The sequence below is a fragment of the Ips typographus genome, linkage group LG3 (assembly GCF_016097725.1).
Source record: "Ips typographus isolate SLU linkage group LG3, UJ_Ityp_2.0, whole genome shotgun sequence".
NCBI classification, from domain to species: Eukaryota; Metazoa; Arthropoda; class Insecta; order Coleoptera; family Curculionidae; genus Ips; species Ips typographus.
The window spans coordinates 14153095-14176184 of NC_138424.1; the positions used below are offsets into that span (position 1 = coordinate 14153095).

The 23090-nt window shown below is 35.2% G+C and overlaps 1 protein-coding gene across 3 annotated transcripts in view; it reads right to left on the reverse strand.

The window, feature by feature from the left end:
• Window positions 1-23090, reverse strand: part of Chpf (Chondroitin polymerizing factor) — a 33854-nt gene that overhangs the window by 9203 nt on the left and 1561 nt on the right. For all 3 annotated transcript variants that reach the window (XM_081975046.1, XM_081975045.1, XM_081975044.1), the window contains exons 3-7: window positions 14966-15117; window positions 14758-14910; window positions 14499-14705; window positions 6763-6929; window positions 6496-6710 (exon numbers count right to left, since the gene is read on the reverse strand). In XM_081975046.1, the coding sequence (XP_081831172.1) occupies window positions 6496-6710; window positions 6763-6929; window positions 14499-14705; window positions 14758-14910; window positions 14966-15117 (894 nt within the window). The remainder of the gene's footprint in view (window positions 1-6495; window positions 6711-6762; window positions 6930-14498; window positions 14706-14757; window positions 14911-14965; window positions 15118-23090) is intronic.

The window sequence follows — 23090 nt, forward strand, 5'->3', positions numbered from 1 at the left end:
AAGTGTTTGATTTCTGTCGAGAGACTAGGTGTGAACTTTATCTCGAGTCATTATTGTGCTATTCCGTCTTCAATTTTTTGAGCTGAAACGTTTCTTAAAGTGCTTTTAACATGGAGATTTCTGAAGACGCAGATGTTACTCATCATCACCTGAGCTGCGAGCTGTAGCAGAGGTGGCGGCACAGTCTCTTAACTATAAAAAGTAACCCCCGATATGACAAAACGCATATTGACATTCAGCCGGGTGGAAAGTGAGTACTTTTCATTTTTTTTTATCACTTATTTTTCTTTAACCAGGTGAGATTTTCTTGAAGAAATCTCGTTGAATAATATACTATTATTCACTAGACGTTTAAAAATAATTTTGGCATATAAAGTGACACTTTTCAAAACTGATTAGAGTGATAAAACGTTTTACTTTTCGTAACTAGTTACGAAAAGTATCACGTTATGTAACTAGTTATGAAAAGTTAATTTCATCACTCCCTGTTTTTATGCATTTCCGTAGAAACATATGGGCGACATCCATCATAACATGTCGTTGTCACAGTTTATACAAGGTGCTATGAAAGTGAATATTTGTGTTAAATCACTTTAAAAGATGGTTTTTACCGCTTTTTGGTCAAAATTAGAAAAAATTATGTATGCAACACGTTTCGAAAATGTCTTATTGTGTAACTCATTCAAATTGTAGGACCTCGCTGCGCTCGCCCTACAAACATTCATTCGTTACACAAAATCGATCTTTTCGTAACTGGTTACATAAATAGCTATTAAATCACTCTGAATGACATTCGCCTATTACACTACTACAGATGTAAACAAACAAACATCAATGTCACATTTACGGGGCGCGGTGCAAATTTAATAGAACCGTAATTTTATTTTATTTTTTAATATAAGAAGTCGAAATTACTCGAAGAACTTAGCCACTCTCTACGCTCGTAGACCTAATTAATCTTTTCGTGAATAAAAAATGGTTTGTCACTTGCTATATAAATAACTATTATCGCACTAGTGCGGTAAAGTATCGTAAGAGTACAACAACTCATTACGTAACTCAAAGTTAGACTAAAAATGACCAAATTCTGAGTTGGTCGTAGATAAAATATTGCACATTACCGTGTGATATGGCAAATAAAAAAACTCGTGTCCTCACCACCTGCCAATACTTTCCACTCGTGACTACAAAAATGCTCATACCACACTAGTAATGTAAATAACTAGTTTCAAACTTAAATCATTTTTGGTTTGTTAGTAACAGTATCCCGTACTCTTAGGTGGCCATCCTGTATGTTAAATTAAAAAATACTAAAATAAGGTAGGGTAGGCTAGGTAGGTAGGTAAGATTGTGTTTATGTTAAACTTTCAATAAAAGTTTCATTGATAATTAAATTAATTAATTAATGTGTTCCTATTTTTATACAGGGTAATTCAAATTCGACCCTCACCATTGGGATCTCAAAAACCATAAGAGATACGAGAAAGTTTAAATTGGGGCAAAGTTGCGCAATATAAAGCTCAACCAAATGCTGTTTTAAAAATTTTGATTTTCCGAGTACTTTCGAAGATATCCGAAAAAAACTGAAAATTTGATTTTTTGTTTTTATTTATTTCTAACTTTATTTGAAGAGATATCCCAAAACTAAAAGCATCTTTTCATTGCCACTTTTTCCTAGCTATTCGATGATGGATTCAAATTTGCCACACGACGTTTCGTTTTCTGTCAGTCATCATCAACTTTCTTTTTTCTTATGGGCGCCATATTGGATTTTTAGCCCACCAAATAGTACGTTTTATTCTGATTTTAGTGATGTATAATAACTTATGATTTGCTTCATAAATAACAAAATAATTCAATAAAAACTATTTTTACTTTAGTTATTGGCTTTGAGTTAATGGGCCGTTTTATAAAATGTCATTATTTGACAGTACTTGTCAAACACGATAATTAATTAAGTTCATAGTTATTTATTTTGGAAGTGACAAACCATTTTTTATTTATTCATATTTATTCGAGTGAATAAACCGGTTTAAGTCACGTGTCTTATACAGTATTTTATTAAATTTCGACTTCTTATATTAAAAAAAAAAAACTAAAATTACAGTTCTATTAAATTTGCACCGCGCCCCGTAGATGTAACATTGATGTTTGTTTGTTTACATCTGTAAATGGGCGAATGTCATTCAGAGTGATTTAATAGTTATTTATACAGCAAGTGACAAACCGTTTTTTATTCACGATAAGAACAACTAGGTCCACAAGCTTAGCGAGTGGAATAAGCTCTTCGAGTGAATAAACCGGTTTAAGTCACGTGTACACCTTTGTGACTAAGTATGTTCAGGCCAATTGCGTGTGACAAGTACTACCAAGTAATCTTCATAAAACGTCTCATTAACTCAAAGCTAACTAAGGTAAAATCTCTAAAAGCTCTAATGATCGTCCGAATTATCGTGTTTGACAAGTACTGTCAAATAATGACATTTTATGAAACGGCCCATTAACTCAAAGCCAATAACTAAAGTAAAAATAGTTTTTATTGAATTATTTTGTTATTTATGAAGCAAATCATAAGTTATTATACATCACTAAAATCAGAATAAAACGTACTATTTGGTGGGCTAAAAATCCAATATGGCGCCCATAAGAAAAAAGAAAGTTGATGATGACTGACAGAAAACGAAACGTCGTGTGGCAAATTTGAATCCATCATCGAATAGCTGAGAAAAAGTGGCAATGAAAAGGTGCTTTTAGTTTTGGAATATCTCTTCAAATAAGATTAGAAATAAATAAAAACAAAAAATCAAATTTTCAGTTTTTTTCGGATATCTTCGGAAGTACTCGGAAAATCGAAATTTTTAAAACTGCATTTGGTTGAGATTTACATTGCGCAACTTTGCCCCAATTTAAACTTTTTCGTATCTCCTATAGTTTCCGAGATCCCAATGGTGAGGGTCGAATTTGAATTACCCTGTATACGAGAAGTATATGTGGAATCCATAACACCGGCAAAAAATTTAACATTATAAGTTATAACATAATTATAGGTATTACAAAATGAAAAAAGACATACAGTCTTCTCCACAACAAAATTTTATTGAAGACTGTGGGTCTTTTTTTATTTTGTAATTTACGGGATTATGGACTTTTACTTCAAATTACAATTATATTACATCTTTTTATGATGACTGTGAAGGTTTTTAGCGGCAAGAAAAAACTGATTTTTAATGGTTTTCGATGCTTATAAGCACCGAAATTCATAATAAATCAGATTGCGATGAGTTCCTACTCAATGTACTTTAGGAATAAACTTTAACAAGACAAATGTAATAATAATATTCAAACGGGGGGTTAATACGTTGTGTGACGTTAATGACGGCATTCATAAGAACTTATAGTGATTACTAATCGCTAGACAATTTTCTTGTGAATGCACTGAAATAAATCGATTACCAGAAAAAATCAGATTTTTCGATTGCTAATCGATTTGATCTTATGAATGCGGCCAATGTCATATTGGACAAACGATGTATGGGTTTGCGTGACATTAAAATAAGGTCTATTCCACGGCTAGTGTCAGCGACGTAATAATTGTCTTATTAGTTGTGCACTGAGCGAGGCCGAATTGTAGAAGGCAATATATCGGCCGATGCACGTCATTGACGTTTAACGCGCCTCGATGCCAGATGTTTAGTTTTTTCATCAAAACACGAACTTTACATAAATTTTGTTTTTATTTACTTCTTATATAGAAGTTGACGCAGTTTTTTAACAGAGAATTTTGAATAACAATATTAGTCAATATTGAGTTTTTTTTTTGTCTCTCTCTGTAAGCAGTTTTTAGTCAAGTCATCAACAACCAAAACAAAAACAGGAAACGGTCAACTAGCAATCTGGCAACAACGCACACAACTCGTTAAACGTCGAGATCGAGAAGGTCACGTTTGTGTCAGAATTGCGTTCAGTTAATAAGCGCGTGTTAGAAAGAGAGCGCTACAGGTCGCAACTAATCGTTAAGCAATACGAATGCATTTTCAAAACGTCAAACTCACTGATGACGTGCATCGCTCCCATTAGTGCCCTGGACCATATGACATGTCATTAACGTATGTTCTTTAACCGATTATGGGAACGGTAACCAAAAATGTCTAAACAACACAGTGAGGGCGAACAGCGGCTGATTTTACAAACTGGTATAGTAGTTTTCCTATCAATTGTGCAAAGTAAGTCTTGTACGCACAATGGCTGGATATGCACGACCGACGCGAAGCGGCGTTCGGGCACCAGGGGCCCAATTCTAGAAAGTGATCGAAAATAGTTCGTGCACGGTTTATTTCGATTACCTAATTCCCTATACAAAAAATTATTCACATTTACCAACACTAATCGAAAAATACTTTCATTCGATAAACGTATTTGAGCGTTAGTACGTGGCAACACGGATAAAACCACAAAAAAGAAGAAATGTCGTTACAAGACGTTAAGAAAGGAAGAACCGGGAAAGAAAAAATGAATATAACCTAATAGTTATTTATGTATTAAGCGCGCAAACCATGACTTTTATGCTCTGAGAATGAAGTTTCGAGAGCATAAAAGTCACATTGTGAGCGTAATACATACAATATTTTTTCTACAAACATCGCTAAATATCTAATACAACTAAACTTACTGCGTAGTTACTCAAAAACAGGATCAAAACTATACACAATTGAATACTGACATCAAACTGGTGACACTGACATTTCCAATAATGGTATGCATTGTGGCCGTTGTTCTGGACAGCAAGCGAAAAAATTTTTATCGCTCGCTACTCTTGGCAACGCGCGATAAAGTAAACTCCTCAGTAAAGGGTAACTTTTCGTTGAGATTTTTAAGCGAAAAATGCATTATTATTGAATGTTTGTAGAAAAAAATATTTGTTTGGTAGAGTCATCAATTGGAGTCTAATAACTCGAATGCAAAAAATTGTAATGCTGTTAAGACATTTTGCTCCACTGAAATGGCAAATACTCTTGTTGGATGATGTATGTAGTGTGAAACAATATTAATAATGTCTTCAAACAATGCCTTGTTAACTCTGTACAACTTCAAAAACTTTTTACCATTTAATTCACTTAATGGGTTTTCTGCAATTTTGTGACTAAACCTTCTTACAGGGATATCTGCTACTGCTTCTTCTAAATAATTGGCCACAATAAAGTTGGCATTCCACTGATTAGCTCCGATTTAAAGCTCCCATTTTAAATTTCACAATGCTAATTATGTTAAACAGTTGCAATAATTAAAAAGCATAGACGGACTGAAAGCAGAGGATAAAAAGAGGCAGCAAATAACTTAACGACTTTTCTATTCTGAACTACGAACCGGAAACTTGACAGAACCCCTCAAATTTATTTTTTTGTATAATATTCGATCATTTAATCAATGAATTCGACGGAATTAACCCCAATCATTGCTTTTGTTCGAACATTCGAGCCAAGAAATCGCATTCGTATTAATACGAATACATGCAGAATAGCATTCGCAGATTCGCATTCGGTTTCCAGCTATTTTCGAATTCGAGTTAATTCGTGAATTGGACACCAGACAAGTGCACAATGTGACACTTTGCACAAGGGTTAGGAACAAGTAGGTATATTGTACAAGGGTGAATAAGATGTCCCTATCGCACGAGGACGAAAATTTCTCTCAATTGGACGAGGGCGATATGGACAGTTCGCCCGAGTTTTACAGCCTATTTTTTCTACGACTAATTGGAATTACTTACTACCAAATTTCACACAAATAAACTCTCAATGTTTGAAACGTTTCCGTCTTTAAATTTTTTTTTGTTTGACCGGTGTCCCGGATTGTCACCGGGTTTTGATTCATTGTAAATTGTAAGTTTGTATCATTTGCTTTATCATATAATAAAATAGATGTTTTTATTCTTTAATTGAACACTAACTGAAACTTGAACGGGTTTTTCATTGCCTTAAAACATACGCCAAAATGCGATCTTTTGATGCCAACTGTCAGTGAGGATGACAATCAGAAGAACTATTTTGTTTACGTTCAAGATTAGCTCTAATTGGCCTATTTCATATCGCACCGTTGCGGAAAGTCTAGGATTCTGTATCGTTTTCTTTCGGTAGTGATTTCGGATCCAAACACGTTTATATCCGAAATCATGGGTTGAAAGGAAACGGCTTCTTGTTAAATATTTAAAATGTTATAAATATGTCGGTGTAATCGGCCCTAACTTTGTTTGAAACTAATTTTTGGCTGTCAACTCAACGTCAAAACTTTGCTAGCTCCTTTATACTTATGAAGTTCATGTATGGCAACGTTACTTGCAATAAGTGTATAAAATGGTAAATGCCAGAAAACAAAATAATAGTTTTCACGAATTTTTGGAGAAAAGATTACCAAACACTTTTTTTCTAATAAAAAGAAACGTCAAAATTGGAGTATGTCCAAAGTTGAGCTAATATAGAGTGGAATGACTGATCTTACCTTTACTGTTCGAGTTGTACTGATATAAAAACACAAGAAACAGCAACGTCTTCTCCTTTTTCTCCATTATTGTAGTATCGTATCGACTTAAAAAATTCATTGACTGGATCACTTCAGTTTCCTGCACTGGCAAAATAATAGAAACTCTTGTATTCTCAGTCACATATGGCACAGGTATAAATTCTACCGACCCTAACGGTTTAGATACTTCAAACCTGAAAATGTTTTATTTTGCAGTGATTATTCAAAATACTAAACTCCAATAACCTTTTGACAACTTCCTTTCCATTGCTCAAATCCCGCAAGCCCATATCTAGCGTGTAGTCCAGACCTCGACTTAAATCAAATGTTTTATATCCATTCACTAGTCTTCTGAACTCGTAGGCTTTGGGATACTTTCCTTCTATTTCAGATACCACTTGGGCTATAATATTCTACAAAAACCAGTCATTCAACATAACACATAACACATTGTAGGGTGTCCGGCTAAGGAAAGGCAACGGTAAGGCCTAGCGGTTGGGAATTTGAAAACCCTATATTTTCATCTCTATTAGGAGTAATACAAAACGCGTCTTTATGTGCGCTGAATTAAAATGCTGAGTAAATGGCTTTAAAATAGAAACGTAAACTGAATTGGTCAAACGCGACCGGAAAAACCTTTATTTTTGTACTCCTAATGAAATATATTATTATTTTCAACTATAATAACATTATTTCTTAAGTGTAAACCAGGTTGAAAGATGAAAATTACCTGCTTTTACTTTTGACAAAAAGCATATTGACATTCAACCGGGTGGAAAGTAAGTACTTTGTTGTACTTACTTACTTTCCACCCGGTTGAATGTCAATATGCTTTTTGTCATATCTGGGCTTACTTTTTTCAGTTATTCCCCGACCTCTGCCATAGCTCGCAGCTCAGGTGGTGATATCTGCGTCTTCAGAAATCTCCATATTAAAAGCACTTTAAGAAACGTTTTAGCTCAAAATATTGAGAGCACAATAATGACTCGTACACCTATACTACCTTATTGTTAGACACTATTAGCAATCAATATTTCAACTTAACGATTTATTAAAAGTTTGATAAGATTCTGATAAATGGTTGAAAATAAAATAATATACAAACCACGGTGAAAAGTTTAATTTCTGTCTCGAGATAAAGTTCACCTCGCCTTTGTCTCGGCAAACTACCTAATATCTCGACAGAAATGTTGTTATGTCGAGAAATTAAGTAGTTAACTTTATGTCGAGACAGAAATTTTCACCGCGGTTTGTGTATTATTTTATTTTCAACCATTTATCAGAATCTTTCAAATTTCATTATTTATTAGTTAAATTATTTAAATTTGGTGGTACACTACATAGAATTTTAGGGGACTCCTGAGGGGCAACCCTAGGTGTAGGGGAAGGTCGGCATATTGTAACAAGGCTGTGAAATTTGTTCTTTAACCTTTTTACGTGTTAAGTTGGTCACCTGTTCACTGTTAGTTGGTCAGGAAGCTTTCCCATCGTGACCACCTAACAGTGAACAAGTGACCAACTTTACACGTAAAAAAGTTAGAGAAAAAATTTCACAGCCTTGTTACAATATGCCGACTAACTAATTAATTTAATTCTTTTCTCCATTATAAGATTGTTACATCTTTAATCCTTAAAAACGTTAATGGGTTTTTGAAAAGTTTTTCCTTAAAAACTGTAAACACTTAACCCCAGGTCTGCTGTCCCCTTTTACAGAATGACAGCTTGATTTTGTAATTTTGTACTAGCCCCTGATGATGAGCTGCTTCTGCGCTCGAAACATGTTGGGCAATTTTAGAGAGGTTTAAGACCTAATAAATGTATTGTGGGGACGACTGAGTGTTACTGTTATATACCCCTGTATATGCAAATTTAAACAGTTGTGAAAGCTGAAATTGTAAGAGTGACGTTGATAAAGCAACTTTGAGGTTTACACTGTAAAGGCCAGTTGACACGTGTCAAAACAGATACGTCACCATAAAAATACTTGGAACTATAAACATTTGCTAAAGGAGAATTTACACATGCATAGATTTACTTGTGCCAATAAAAACTGGTATGCAATCAACATCAAATTGCATGCAAGTTGAATCTTTGCGTGCATTTGATTTTTTCCTTAAATCAAATTTAGACAGTTTGTCAAAAGCTGAAATTGTAAAATACACGTCACATCAAATTAATAATGAAAATTCAGTCAGATGACCATAAAAACAGTTTAAAGTAAAAAAATTGTAGAATCAAATTTAAACAGTTGTATAAACTGAAATTGTAAGAAACACTTCATTTGATTTGATTATGCAATTTTTAACTTACAATACTGTAAAGGCCAGTTGACATCTGTCAAAAACAGTCACCTGACCTTCAAACTGTAATTCAAACTTTCCAAAATTGGTAAATTTAATTTAATTTAAATTTAGACAGCTGTGAAAGCTAAAATTGTACGAGCCACGACACGTAACGTTAATAATTCAATTTTGAGCTTGCAACACTGTAAAGGCCAGTTAACACTTGTCAACATAGTCACGTGACCATAAAAAATAGTTTGGAGTGTAAAAATTTGCCAAATAAAATTTAGACAGTTGTAAAAGTTTAAATTGTAGAATACACGTCACATGACGACCATAATACAACACTGAGTTTGCCACACTGCAAAAAAAGTAATTTGGCAACAATCAAAACCAGTCACGTGACTTAAAATGTAGTTTAAAAGTTGAGAATTTGGTAAATCAGATTTAGACGTGAAATTTGAAATTATAAGAGCTACGTCACGTGACGTTGATAATGCAATTTTGAGCTTGCAACACTGTCAATGCCAATTGACACCTGTAAAACAGTGACGCGACCATAAAAATAGTTTAAACGGTATAAAACTTGCTAAATCAAATTTAGACAGTTGTAAAAGCTAAAACTGTAAAATACATGCCACGTGACGTTGATAATGCAGCGCTGAGCTTGAAACACAGTAAAAGACAGAAATTTGACAACAGACAGAAAATTTGGTACATAAATCAGATTTAGGCAGTTGTAAAAGCTAAAATTGTAAGAGCTACGTTACGTGACGTTGATAAATGCAATTTTAAGCTTGCAACATTGTCAAATCTAGTTGAAACCTGTCAAAACAGTCACGTGACCATAAAAAATAGTTTGAACTGTAAAAATTTGTAAAGTAAATTTAGATAGTAACAACTTAAATTGTAAGAGACACACCACGGGATTTTGATAATGCAATTTTTGAGCTTGCAACACTGTAAAGGTCAGTTGTAAAAGTTTAAACTGACTATAAAAAAATAATTTAAACTGTGAAAGTGTGCTAAATCAAATTTAGACAGACAGTGACAAGCTGAAATTGTAAAATCGATTGTAAAAAAACACATCATGTGACGTTGATAACGCAACACTGAGTTTGCAATACTGTAACGACCAAACGTCACAATAATCTAAAATGCAGTTTAAAAGTTGAAACTACAAAAAACAAATAATTTAATTATTCTAGTATTCATAGCAAGAACACTGTTACGTTTGACAATTACAATTTATATTTATAAAAAGTAACCAACCTAACCTCAATAAGTTAGATCTATTTGAAATGAGAAAAAAAAGTCTTCCGAGTGTGTAAATAAAATACATGGTAATACACAAAAAATACTGCAACTTATAATTTAAATGCTGCTAATTTAAACTATACTGTCTGATTAAAGCTACCGGAGTTATTAAGTAAAATTTAAACAATCGCCCTGTACAAGATTGGTCAGTACAGTTAGACAACTTGTGGCAACTTTATTTTTGAAGGTAGTAAAAAACTGTTATTACAAAAGTTATACGATTTTCCAAAAATCATCAGAAAATAATATACAGGGTGGTCCAGTTTTAAGTGCCAATAATTCATCATTTTCCATCAAATAATTCAATAGTCCATCAAAAAATAAGTTGACATGCGTTATGCCATTTTCCTGAAGAACGCTTCCTAAGAAAGACACAGACCTCCAAAATTCAGTTTAAAAGTGTTTTTTTTACTACAACTTTAAGACCGTTTTTGATCAAATTTGGAACAAATACTTATGAAAGGAATTGTCGTTATGTGATGTGAATGACATTCGTGAAAATTATTTAGAGGTGACGGTATATAGCGACGTGAGAGCATTAAAACTCAATTTTTCAAGCTGAAAACAGCCTTAAAGCTCTAAAAATAGTCTAGATTTTTAAGAAATGTTTGAATTTTTAACACTGAAGTGTCTAGAAGTCAATTTAATAGTGACAAAGCTTGAAATGACATTTTAAAGCCTATGAAAAATTTAACATTGTATTTTAAGTCTGCTATAACAAAAACTTGGTGAAGATAGCTTAAAACTCGATTTTCCAAGCTGAAAGCAGTTTTAAAGCCCTAAAAATGGTACAGAGTTTTAAGAAAATGAAAATGAAAGTAAAAAAACTTAAAAATTTAGTCTTAAAGTAAATTTTTATGAATCTAATGTCAATATCTTGTATTTAAAACTATTTTCAAAACTAAAATATTGAAATGTGTTTTCAAATTACGAGAGCGATCAAAAAGTAAGGTCTCCAACGATGCCATTTTCGGACGTGAGTTGTGCGAAATTTGACAACAGCGCTGCATTTCTCGGTTTTCCCCACCACAGTGTATAATCATGCGCGAGACATTGGGATTGGGAGTATTGGGACGGCCAGTCCCTGCGTAGCAGTCGCTTAAGATGGAGCTCCCGCTGAGCTCGCTCGCCAGGTGCGAACTACGCTGTCATTCGATTTTTGAACGCAACAAAGGTTTCCCCGATAGACATTCATCGCCAGTTGTCCAGAGATGGACATAAAAAACGTGCAGAAGTGGTGCCGGGAGTTTTCTGAAGGCCGCGAAAATGTCCACGATGAGCCGCGGTTGGGGCGGCCGAGTTTACCGGAATCAACGGCTGCTCGAATCGACGAGATGGTGCGCAATAACCGGAGAATAACTATTCATGAGATAAGGGAAGGTCTTAATGAAAGGGAGGGGACTTAAGAGAGGGTGAAGAAGAGACGAAACTTGGGCACATTATTACACCCCGGAAACGAAGGCACAGTCGAAACAATGGCGTCACCCAACCTCACCGAAGCCCAAAAAGTTCAAGACAGAGAAGTTTTTTGGGACAGAAACGGGGTTCTGTTGGTAGATTTCATGCCGAAAGGAACAACAAGAAACTTCGGCGAGCCATCCAAAACAAAAGAAAAGATAGGTTCACCAAAGGAGTGTGTTTGCATCATGTGTCATACCAACCGACCACCCTACTTAATGGATTCGGCTGGGATATCATCAACCACCCTCCTTACAGTCCGGATGTTGCCCCCAGCGACTACCACTTGTTTCTCGCTCTCAAAAACACCTTGGGGGACGGAAACTCAAGTCAGACGAGGAAGTGCAAAAAGCAGTAGTCAGTTGGCTTCGCGACGCGGCGGGAGAGTTGTACGACGCCGGCATTAAAAAGCTGGTTACCAGGATGCAAAAAGTGATTGAACGACAAGGCAACTACGTAGAAAAATAGCAAAATGTTCAACCTTCTAACGATGTACGCAAAGTTGTGAATAAATTTGATTTTCTATGAAAAAAAAAATAGGAGACCTTACTTTTCAATACTTCCTCGTATTAAAACATACTTTGAATGCAAATTTTAAGCTTCTCATGTAACTTTTCATTGGTTCAGAATCATTTTTTGGTGTTCAAGTCAATTTTCAAAGTTGTGAATTTGTAGTAAAAAATTCTAGAGAAAGTAGTTTTTCATATTTACACGTCAATTTTCAATACTAAGTTTTTCAACTTATCGGAAAACTATGACAACTGACTACAAAGACAGTTTTTAAGACTCTCAAATCAATTTCAACAGTTTCCAAGTCAATTTTCAAGATTAAAGTCTTTAAATTTGTCTGAAAACTATGAAAACTCGTTGCAAATAAAATTTTCAAGCCTCTCAGTTAATTTTCACCGTTAAAAGTAAATTTACTGGATTCTAAGGCAATTTTCAAAACTAAAGTCTTTTAATTTGTCTGGAAACTATGAAAACTGGCTACAGAGACATTTTTTAACCTTCTTAAGTCAATTTTTACCATTCGTTTTAAGTTGGGTTGGGTTGGTTTTGGGTCTTTGAACGTAATAACTCAAGTTTCAAATCAGAATTTTATAAGAGATACTTATTTTTTCAAAATGAACAAGAAAAGTAAAAGAAACTGTAATTTTTGAAAAATATTCAGTGACGTAGAAAGAACCATCTTTCTGTATCTACGCCACTGGACAGTGTCGACTAACGTCATTAACATGACATAATGAGTATTAATTTCGTAACTACTTGTTCCAAATTTGGTAAAAATTTCTCCAACGGTCTGACAGTTATTACAAGAAACCGATTTTTTAAACTAAACTTTGAAGTACCAACTGTATTTTCCTTAGGAAGCATTTTTCAGAAAAATTACATAATGCATGTCAACTTATTTTTTGTTGTGTTATCTAATGCTGAAAAAAAACAATAAGAGTCCAGGAGAAGATGACATCAATGCAGAAATGCTTAAGCACCTCACCGCGAAAGGTATTGATCTCTTGTGGAAAATCTGTAACAGAGTTTGGCAGACAGGACAGTGGCCAACCGACTAGTGCACCTCTACTCTCATACCGCTGCATAAAAAAGGATCCAGTAAAAAATGCAATCATTATAGAATTATACCACTGATTTCTCATCCAAGCAAGGTCATGCTCAGGATCCTGTTGCAGAGACTTAGAAATTTTTTAGAATGGCAAATACCTCCAGAACAGGCCGGTTTTGTAAGGGAAAAGGGTACGAGAGACCAGATTATGAATGTGCGGCAAATCATTGAAAAAACAAGAGAATATGGCAAAACATACTTTCCTGGATTAGAGCAAGGCTTTTAATTGTGTCAACTGGAGAAGACTTTGGGATGTCCTGTCGCAGATGGAGACTCCGCGGCATCTGATTCACCTACTAAAAGAACTATATAACAAACACAACAGTATCCATACTGGAAGAACTTAACATCCAAGTCAGATTGTCAACTAAAAACAAACAACTGATGGGGGACTCAGGTATTTTGGACATGTCAGCAGGAGGAAAGATGACAATCTCGAAAAACTTATGGTCCAAGGGACGGTAGAGGGAACACGACCTAGAGGACGTTCTCCAAAACGATGGCTGGACCAGGTGAAGCAGTTTACAGGAAAATATTTCCAAGACAGCATTAGAAGCACGTCGGATAGAGAGGAATGGAGGGAAACTGCTAAAAACACAACATGAGACTAACATAAAATCACCACGCTTCAAACATGAAGCTAGCGACTAGAGAGAGAGAGATCTAATGCTGAATTATTGACATTTAAAACTGGACCACCCTGTAGAATAAAAAATAAACAATGGCGAAGGTGAAAAAATATAAAATTGATAAATTTTTAATGGAACACCGTGCATATTTTCTGAATAATTAGTAATCTTTTTCCTCTGATTCCGAAAAATAGACAATACATTGACATCGAGTTTAATAAGCCGTTTTAAAGTTAATCGAGTGTAAAAATTAAAATGTCATTTTTTGTAGCCGCATTTGAGTTGATGATCCATCCAGGGTGCAGCGCAAACTTGACATCACAATGACGCATTTAATGAAACAATATATAGACCAACTGTCAAATTACGTCATCGTGACGTCAAATTATGATAACGTTCAGTTCCTTTGATTATTAATGGCAAGTTATTTTAAAATCAATAAATTACAATTTTTACATTCCGTTAACTCAAAAACGACTAAGTCAACAACAGGGCAAAATCTAATTCTACACCATCCACATATTTCCTATCACATAAACAAAAAAAATTAAAAAATATAAAACCTGGGACACCCTTTTTAATAGTGAGAAATCCTTCTAATAAAATCATCTGCTAACTTTCACAAATAATTCATTTTTTGTCTAAAATGATTTGATTTCAATAAATAATAATAATTACCTCAATGTCCAAAAGTTCAGCATCAGAGTGTTGACGCAAAACAGTAAAATCATCGGGAAAGAACACATTGCTTAAGTTAAAATAATACTGTCTGGGCATGTCAAATCTGGTTGCTGGTAGTGCCCCCGGTCTTTGACCAGGAGGCCACGATTCCGGCAATGATCTTGATATTTGAAGAACCTGTTTATTCAGCATCTCCAAACGTTGCTTAAAACATATGGTTAAATTTTGCAAATGCCATGCAAAAAACGCAGTATACCTTTAAAAAATAAGCATTTAACCTGAAAAAGTCTTCGTTGGAAATCACGGGTCGCACTGTGATAGCGCTATTGAACTCAGCAGTTTCGCTTAACTCTTTCAAATGTAACGGCAAGTCGAAATGTTTCAACTTGTAAGATGGAAGACTCTGATCCTAAAAATTATTATTACCAATAGATAAAGTTGTTTCACAAAAATAGCTTCAAAACCTGAACAGAATTCTGACAAGAGAGGCCAATTGAATGAAAAATGCATCTACCCAAGTTCTCACTGTAGTCGTCTGTCACAGCGTTTATGATGCACCACTCTAAATTTTCTCTAGCAGCTTTTAGCACTGAGTTGCTGATTACTACTCCTGCATCTGAAAGACAATTCAAACGGTGAGTGTTGAAAAAAGCTAACTCCAATCTTGATCATTGATGGTTAACTCTCGCGTTGTGTGGGTATTCGATGTATACAGCGTTATCCACCCAATTCGTTCATTAAAAGTTTATTACAATCAACTATTTATGAAAATTTTAACTATATTGATCTGAAATGTACAGAGACGGAAGAATTTAACGTCTGAATAGAGTTGGGACACCCTGTATATTTTTGCATTTTTGGATTTTGCTAGTTGTTGCGGACACATTCGTGTATAGTCCGTTCACTTCTGACTGTTGTCACAATAACCAGCAAAAAACGTTTGTCGGTGATTAATGCCCGGTTTCTGAACATCAAGCTTTATCGGTTCAATAGTTATCGGTGCGTTTCGATTGGCGAAGATCGGCACTCAACGTAGCTATTCGGGTTGTGCAAAATAGAAAGACCAAATGAGGTCTTGCTATGAATTTATCTCTCTTGGAGCTACGAAATTTTGTATTTGTCAATCTTTCTTTTCCGTCGTCTTCTAAAATTCAAATGTTTTGTTTTTTAACCTTCATGCTCGTCAGTGTCAACATTGTGTCAATAAGGTTGGGTTGAGGACCAATTGATTGTGTTTGCACCCCCCTTTAGTTTAATTAAAGTGTTAATGTATCTATTAGTTATTGTTTTTGCGGTGTAAGCTGTTCATGTTGGAATGGTTGTGTTATGGCTATTTGGGTTCCATCAACACATCCTACAATCCCATCCTACTTCCTCCATAAAATGCATACAAATTGGTAGCATGTTTACAAGGAACTGAAAAATATTAATGGTCCAACAAGAAAATAAGAAACTTTATTAACGGACGGAAATTTCTTCTCCATCACCAACTGGCGGCTATGAATACTTTCTTCAGAAAAGCAGAACATCGAAAGTGGACATGGATCAGTCCAGATGACAGAAAAGAATGAAATAGACTTTATTATCACAGACAAAAAGCAAATAGTCACGGATGTAACCGTACTAAATAAACTATCGGTGGGGAGTGACGATAGAATGGTGAGAGCAAGGATAGTATTAAACCTGAGGACCAAACGAAATAAGCTTGTAAATAGGAACAGCACGAAAAAGTGGACAAATGTGGACGATGTGGAAAAATACTAAAGAACGATAAATGAAAATCTGAAGGAAGCTGATGCACGTAGTCTCGAGGATCTAAATAAAAACATTGTGGAGTCAATCAACGCCGCCCAAAATAAACGCTGCTTACAGCAAACAGAAAGTGAGGATAAACTTTCTATAAACACCAAAAATTTGATGAAACAGAGGAGAAAACTACTGGGAAGACACCCACAACAGAGAGATGAGCTAAGACAATTGAATAAAGATATAACAAAAGCAGTAAGGACTGACATCAGAAACTACAACAATAAATGGGTCACTAAAGTTATAGAAGAGAATAAAAGTATGAGGGTACTACACAACAAATTAAGTAAGGGAAAAGCTGAAATAACTAAACTGGAAAATGAGAGAGGACAAATAACAAGCAACAGAGAAGTAATACTAAAGATTGTCACGGACTTTTACACCAAACTATACAGGGTGCCCCACGACGAAAGACCTCGATTGATATTGGAAAAAGTATAAATAGGAGAGTTTTGAAAATTTGGTAGGATACTGATGTGGGCATGCCCAATCCAACTAAAATATTTTCAAGATGGTTGCACTTCCGCTTATACCGGAAGTCGATCACAACTTTCTTATTTTAAATAGAACACCCTATATATTATTACATATTTGGATTCCTCACAAAATTCTGACCAACTTTTGTATAGAATGCCCTATGCCTATCTCTAGCCGTTTTCGAAATATTTGATGTTTTTCCAAAAAAGTGACAGTTGCAACACTCAACATATTTTTGTACTATGTTAAAACCGTATTTCATTTTGCAATGAAACTTTGGGTTATTGTAAATAAAGGATCGTTTTATTAAACTGAGGGTGCGTAACGTCTCATTTGTATACAGGGTCGTCAAAAAAAAATCATAAACTTGCCACTAAAAAAAATGAAAAATCTCAAGTTTTTTAAATGGAAACCCCCATTTTTTATGACGGAATCATTTTGAGCATTAAAAATTACTATAAGTTTCAATTTACTTGCCTATACCTAAATCCAACCCATTTCGTTTTATTTGAGAATAAACATTTTTTTATTAGGCTGCATGCTCGGCTGCATGGTTGGAATTAGCTGGTACTCTAGTTGGCAATGCTTTTGACACACGGTGATATTGGAGACCTGCAGAGCATGTTAATAACACTAGTTTTGAGTGTTTTGACAACTGCAAATATGCCGTCGCGGTTACGTTATTCAAACCAAGATTACTTAAATCTGTTTATTATTTACGGAAAATGTGATAAAGTTGTGAGTAGAACATGTGAGGTATTTGCCGCTCGTTATCCAGAAAAACCAAAGCCATCACGAAAAGCTGTCAAGCAAATAATTGAAAATTTTAAGAATACGGGATCTGTGAAGATAAATCTATTAAAACAAAACCAATCCTTAATAATACAAATGTAGAAATTGCAATTTTGGGCTATTTTGTTGCAAATCCAACTTTGTCAATAAGACAAGTTTCCGTAGAATCAGGCATATCCAAAAGCTCAATTCAGAGGATCCTGAAGAAACATAAATTTCACCCTTCCGGTATAAGCGGAAGTGAGGTCTTTCGTCGTGGGACACCCTGTATAGAAACCAGACTCAAGCAGAAGCACCAGAAAATATACCTCACATACTGAACCAAGGATCGGAAGAGATGCCAACGATAACTGAGGAAGAGGTCCTAAAGTTATTGTCAGAAATGAAGAACAACAAAGCACCTGGCGAAGACGGTGTTGTTGTAGAATCAAACTAGGAGGAAGTTACTCAAACAATAACCAAACTCTTCAATAAATGCCTAGACGAAGGAACAACCCCACAAACATGCCACTATTGTTATTATGCACAAGAAGGGACACAGACCTACAGAACTATAGATCGATAAGCCTGTTGACGCACCTATATAAATTATTCACCAAAACCATTACCGCACGGCATACAAATAAACTTGACCTGTATCAGCCAAGAGAACAAGCAGGTTTCCGAGCCGGATATGGACCAAATGACCACCTCCAGGTGATAAAATCATTAATAGAAAAAAGCATAGAATACAACAAGCTCCATAAATCACCATGAGTTATTTAAAGCTCTCGCAGACGGTCGTATAAAAAAAAAACATGCAGAAACAGATCGGTTCAATATCGAAAAGGGCGTCCGACAAGGCGACACAATTTCCTCCAAACTCTTCACAACTCTGATAGAATATATGTTTAAAAAGATTGAATTAGACAATAAGGGCATAAACGTGAATGGAGAAAAGCTAAACCATCTACGCTTTGCCAATGATATCGTGCTGATCTCGGACCAGATCGACGAGGCAAATGAAGTGGTCTCAGAACTATCCGCAGCTTCCCAAAATGTAGGCTTAAAAATCAACATTTCCAAGACCCAATTTATGACGAACTTAGTCCCAAGCTGTAACCTAATGCTAGAAGGAAAATAAATTCAATACGTAACATCTTACAAATATCTGGCACACGAGATCCGAATGGGAAGAGACAATCAGACCTGCGAACTAAACAGAAGGATAGGACTGACTGGGCTGAGACATGTACTCAATTCGGATATACCGATATGTCTCAAACGAAAAGTGTTTGACCACTGCGTCCTCCCGGTATTGACATATGGCTCGGAAACACTTACACTAACACAAAAAACTATCAATAAAATAAGAATAACTCAACGAGCCAAGGAGAGGTCCATGTTGGGAGTGTCACTGCGAGATAAAATCCGAAATGAAGAACTGCGTAGAAGAACAAAGGTTACAGATGCAATCGAAAGAGTCACACACTTAAAATGGAACTGGGCTGGCCACGTCGCAAGAATGTCGGACAATAGATCGACGAAGAGAATAATAGAATGGCATCCCAGAGACGAAGCACACAGAAACAGGGGACGACCACTCGTTGGACAGACGATTTGAAGAGGATATCTTTAAACTAAGAGAGGCTTATGTCCAGTAGTGGACTAAAGGACTACTTTATAATGCAAATTTTGAAGTCCACGATTAATTACTGAAAAAGAAAGTAAAAAACGTCGAATTATTCAAATTATTATCATTGATACTTGTCATTGACCCTGAATACGACGAAACAAGTAAAAGCAATAGATTTATTACTAGAAATTAGTCAATGTTTTTAGGACCGATAGGTTCCCGTTTTCTGTTGACGGTGTCAGCCGAATATAATAGAAAATAGCTTAGAGAGTACCAACAGTTAGTAGAAAGACATTTTCTTTCTTATCTATTTCTATGCGTTTTCTATTTCCTACATCGTTACAGAGTTCTCCTTCAGATATCTGGGGCTTAATTCTCGAAAGCAGGGAACGGAAATCTCAGGAGAAGGGTCGATTGAATGTGACAGAAGAAGCTGACAATAACGGGTTCCTGTCACATTCTACAGATCCTTCTCTTGATAACTCCCTTCCTTCGTTTCAAGAATACGAACCCTGATCGTTTTAGCTGAGATATCTTTTCCATAATTTATGATAGCGAAAGATTTGTCGAATTTATCGAATCGATATTCTTATGTGAAAGATATCTATTATCTATTTATACCGAAACCGGACATAAATGAGATATTAATTATGGCGTTTTTGATTGGCAAGTTTAGTGCAAAAGGAATGAATCTGTATCCTACTCCATCAAATGTCATTGAAACAGTGTGGCAATACACTGGTTTTGCACTAAACATGCCAATCGAATACGCCATTAGTGTCAAAATGATATTGTTTCAGGTTATAACTTAAGGCAGGGGCTACAAAAAATTACCCTTCTCGCGGAGCCAGTTTACACGCGCGTCTTTAATGCTGACGTCAATAAAACCATATGAATCAAATCAAAATTTTGTCAAAAAACATTTGCATTCATATATGGAAAATGGCATGTCTAGAGGTTCGCCGAAACAAAACTACCCCCAGCCTTATGTTTCAAATGTTGCTGTTTTGGACACTTTGGAAAGTACTGCAAGGAAAGGCTGTGTTGCCATAAATGCGGAGAATACGAGCATTCAGGCAGTGATTGCGTCAATACGATTAAAATGCATTATTAACTGTATTAAAATGCAATACAAAGCAGAAGAAAGCCAACATCCAGCACGTGACATTAACTGCCCAGTGTATCAAAGGAGGCTGAAAAACTACCGGGGTCAGATAAATTATTCAGATAATTTTTTATAACCAAGAATAATAGCAATGGAACTAACAGATCTGAAAACAGAATTCTTCCCAAGACTGTCACAAGCATAATACATCAAAATGTACAATCCATCGGTAATTCCATTGGTAAAATAAATGGCATGCTTAAAGATCACGATAAGTGCAAAGTTCTTTGTATATCAGAACATTGGAAAAGTGAAAACCAACTGCAGCAACTAGGGATCAAAAACTTGGTTCTGTCGTGAAGAGGGACAGCATGGACGGGCTGCAATTTATGTACATCAAAAAGTTTCTGCGAAAAACAGAACCAAATTGTGTAAGTTATCAGTGTGCGGCCGTGGAATGTGGCCTGGGTAAGATGACAATAACAGTAGTAGCTGTATACAGACCGCCGGGAAGTGACATAAAACTCTTTCTAACCAAAATGGAACTAATGTTGTCCAGGTTATTTAGTGAAAATAAAACAATTTTTATAGTAGGAGACTTTAACATAGAACTGCTTAGAGAGAATAAGACAGGTACCGAATTTATTGCAATGGTGAACTCTTTTAATTTTTCTCCAACAGTTAATACAAGGGTTACGTGTTCCTCTGCAAGTTGTATCGATAATATCTATACAAATTCACAATCTCTTATCAATCAATCAATCAATCAATCAAAAAAGTAGCTTTATTGTCGGAAAAGTAATTGACAAAGCCCTGAAAACACATACAAAAACAGCAAAAAAAGAACATACATAATTATTACACTACACATACAATATGAATCACATATAATTACACCTTACAATTATTAAAATAAAAACAAAACAAAAAGGCAGTTACCCTGTATAATAGAGGAGAAAGAGGATCAAAAACACAAACAGTGCTGCTTGGTCAATTTATGGCAGAACAAGGCGCCTTAAGAACTGGAGTAGAATTCGTTCAGAGTTCAATAGTACGCCCCGTCAAGCAAAAGCCTCTCAGCCTCACGCCTAAATCCATGCGCAGATGGCTGGCCTCTCACGTGGAGAGAAAGGTTATGGAAAAGTCTCTTGCCACCGTAAATAAGCGACGACTTAATCTTCTCCGTTTGACGAATGGGAAGCCTCAAAACGAATCTACTGCGAGTCACCGAGCCGGAGCCCTCGGACAACTGACCCCCAAACTTGCCACGGACAAGACAAATCGTCTCTAAGATGAAAATGCAGCACAAGGCGAGGATGTTCAACGAAGAGGGGTTTACATGAGGCCTTGATCCAGCACGACACAAGCACCTCAATGCTCGCTTCTGCAGGAGAAACACAGAATTGAAGCGGCTTCGAGAACAAACTCCCCATAAAGCTATGCCTTAACACTTGCATAACAGAAAACTTTATTTCAGATGATTCTGCTCAGAAAATTGTTTTTGAAACACAGTCGCAGGACTCTTCACAATATTGCTATAGAAGAGTTTTCTCTGAAGTAAATAACAACAATTTTTGGGACAACTTGAAAAATAAAAAATTTGAAATCGTTTATATAGAGTACATCGAAGTAATGTAAATTGGAAATGAACAGTGGAAAACTTTTATGACTATTTATACTAGAATATTTAATCAGTTTTCCAATACTTCGAACAATCAAAAAGTAATTACTACAGAAATAAAACACTGTAAGAAAAAACTAGATCTGTTTTTAACTTTAAGTAGGTATAATAACCAATACAAAGATGTATATAAAACGACAAAAGTCGAATATGAGAAGTTACTAAATGACGCTCAAATACTAAAATATGAAAATAGACTTATCCAGTCAGACAACAAAATAAAAAGTATGTGGACCATCAGTAAAGAAATCACAGGCGAGAGAGTGTCAAATGAAGAAATATTACTAGAAGGAAGTGCGAAAACAATTGCAAATAAATATAATGAGTTCTTAATATCCGTAATCCCAAATCAACTAAAAAATATAAACTCTTTTCCATATACATGTGATATCCCGCACAACGACCAATCTATGTTTTTGTTGCCTGTAACACCCCAAGAACTTTGTGAATTAGCTGCAGATATTAAAAATAAGCAGAGCAGCGGTTTAGATGAAATACCAACAAAGATAATAAAGGACAGTATTCCGATATTAAAGGCATTATTATGTTATCTAATCAACAGTTCATTTAAAAATGGTGTGTTTCCAACCGATTTAAAACTAGCACTAATTAAACCGCTGTACAAAAACGGCGACATTGATAAGATGAACAGCTACAGGCCTATTAGTCTCTTACCTGGATTTTCTAAAATTTCTGAACAGGCTATGTGTAAAAGAATAAAAAAAATTTTGAATGATTGTCAGTTGTCACAGTCACACAATTAATCTTAAATGGCTTTGAAAATAAAGAAGCAGCCTTTGGTTTTTTTTTGGACTTATCAAAGGCCTACGACAGTCTAGATAGGAGTATACTTTTTATAAACTAGACAGATATGAGATAAGGGGACTTAATGGCTTAAATCATATCTTTTTGAACCAGCTCAAATAGTAAAGATATGTAAAAATTCTCAAAGTTGTAATTCAAAAAGATTATATAATGATCATGGCATAGCCCAGTATATTGGGACCGCTCCTGTTTGTAATTTTCATCAATGACATCTGTTGTCTGATACAAAGTCTTAAGCAAGAAATAATTAATTATGCAGATGATACTAGTCTGTTAATTATGAACGAC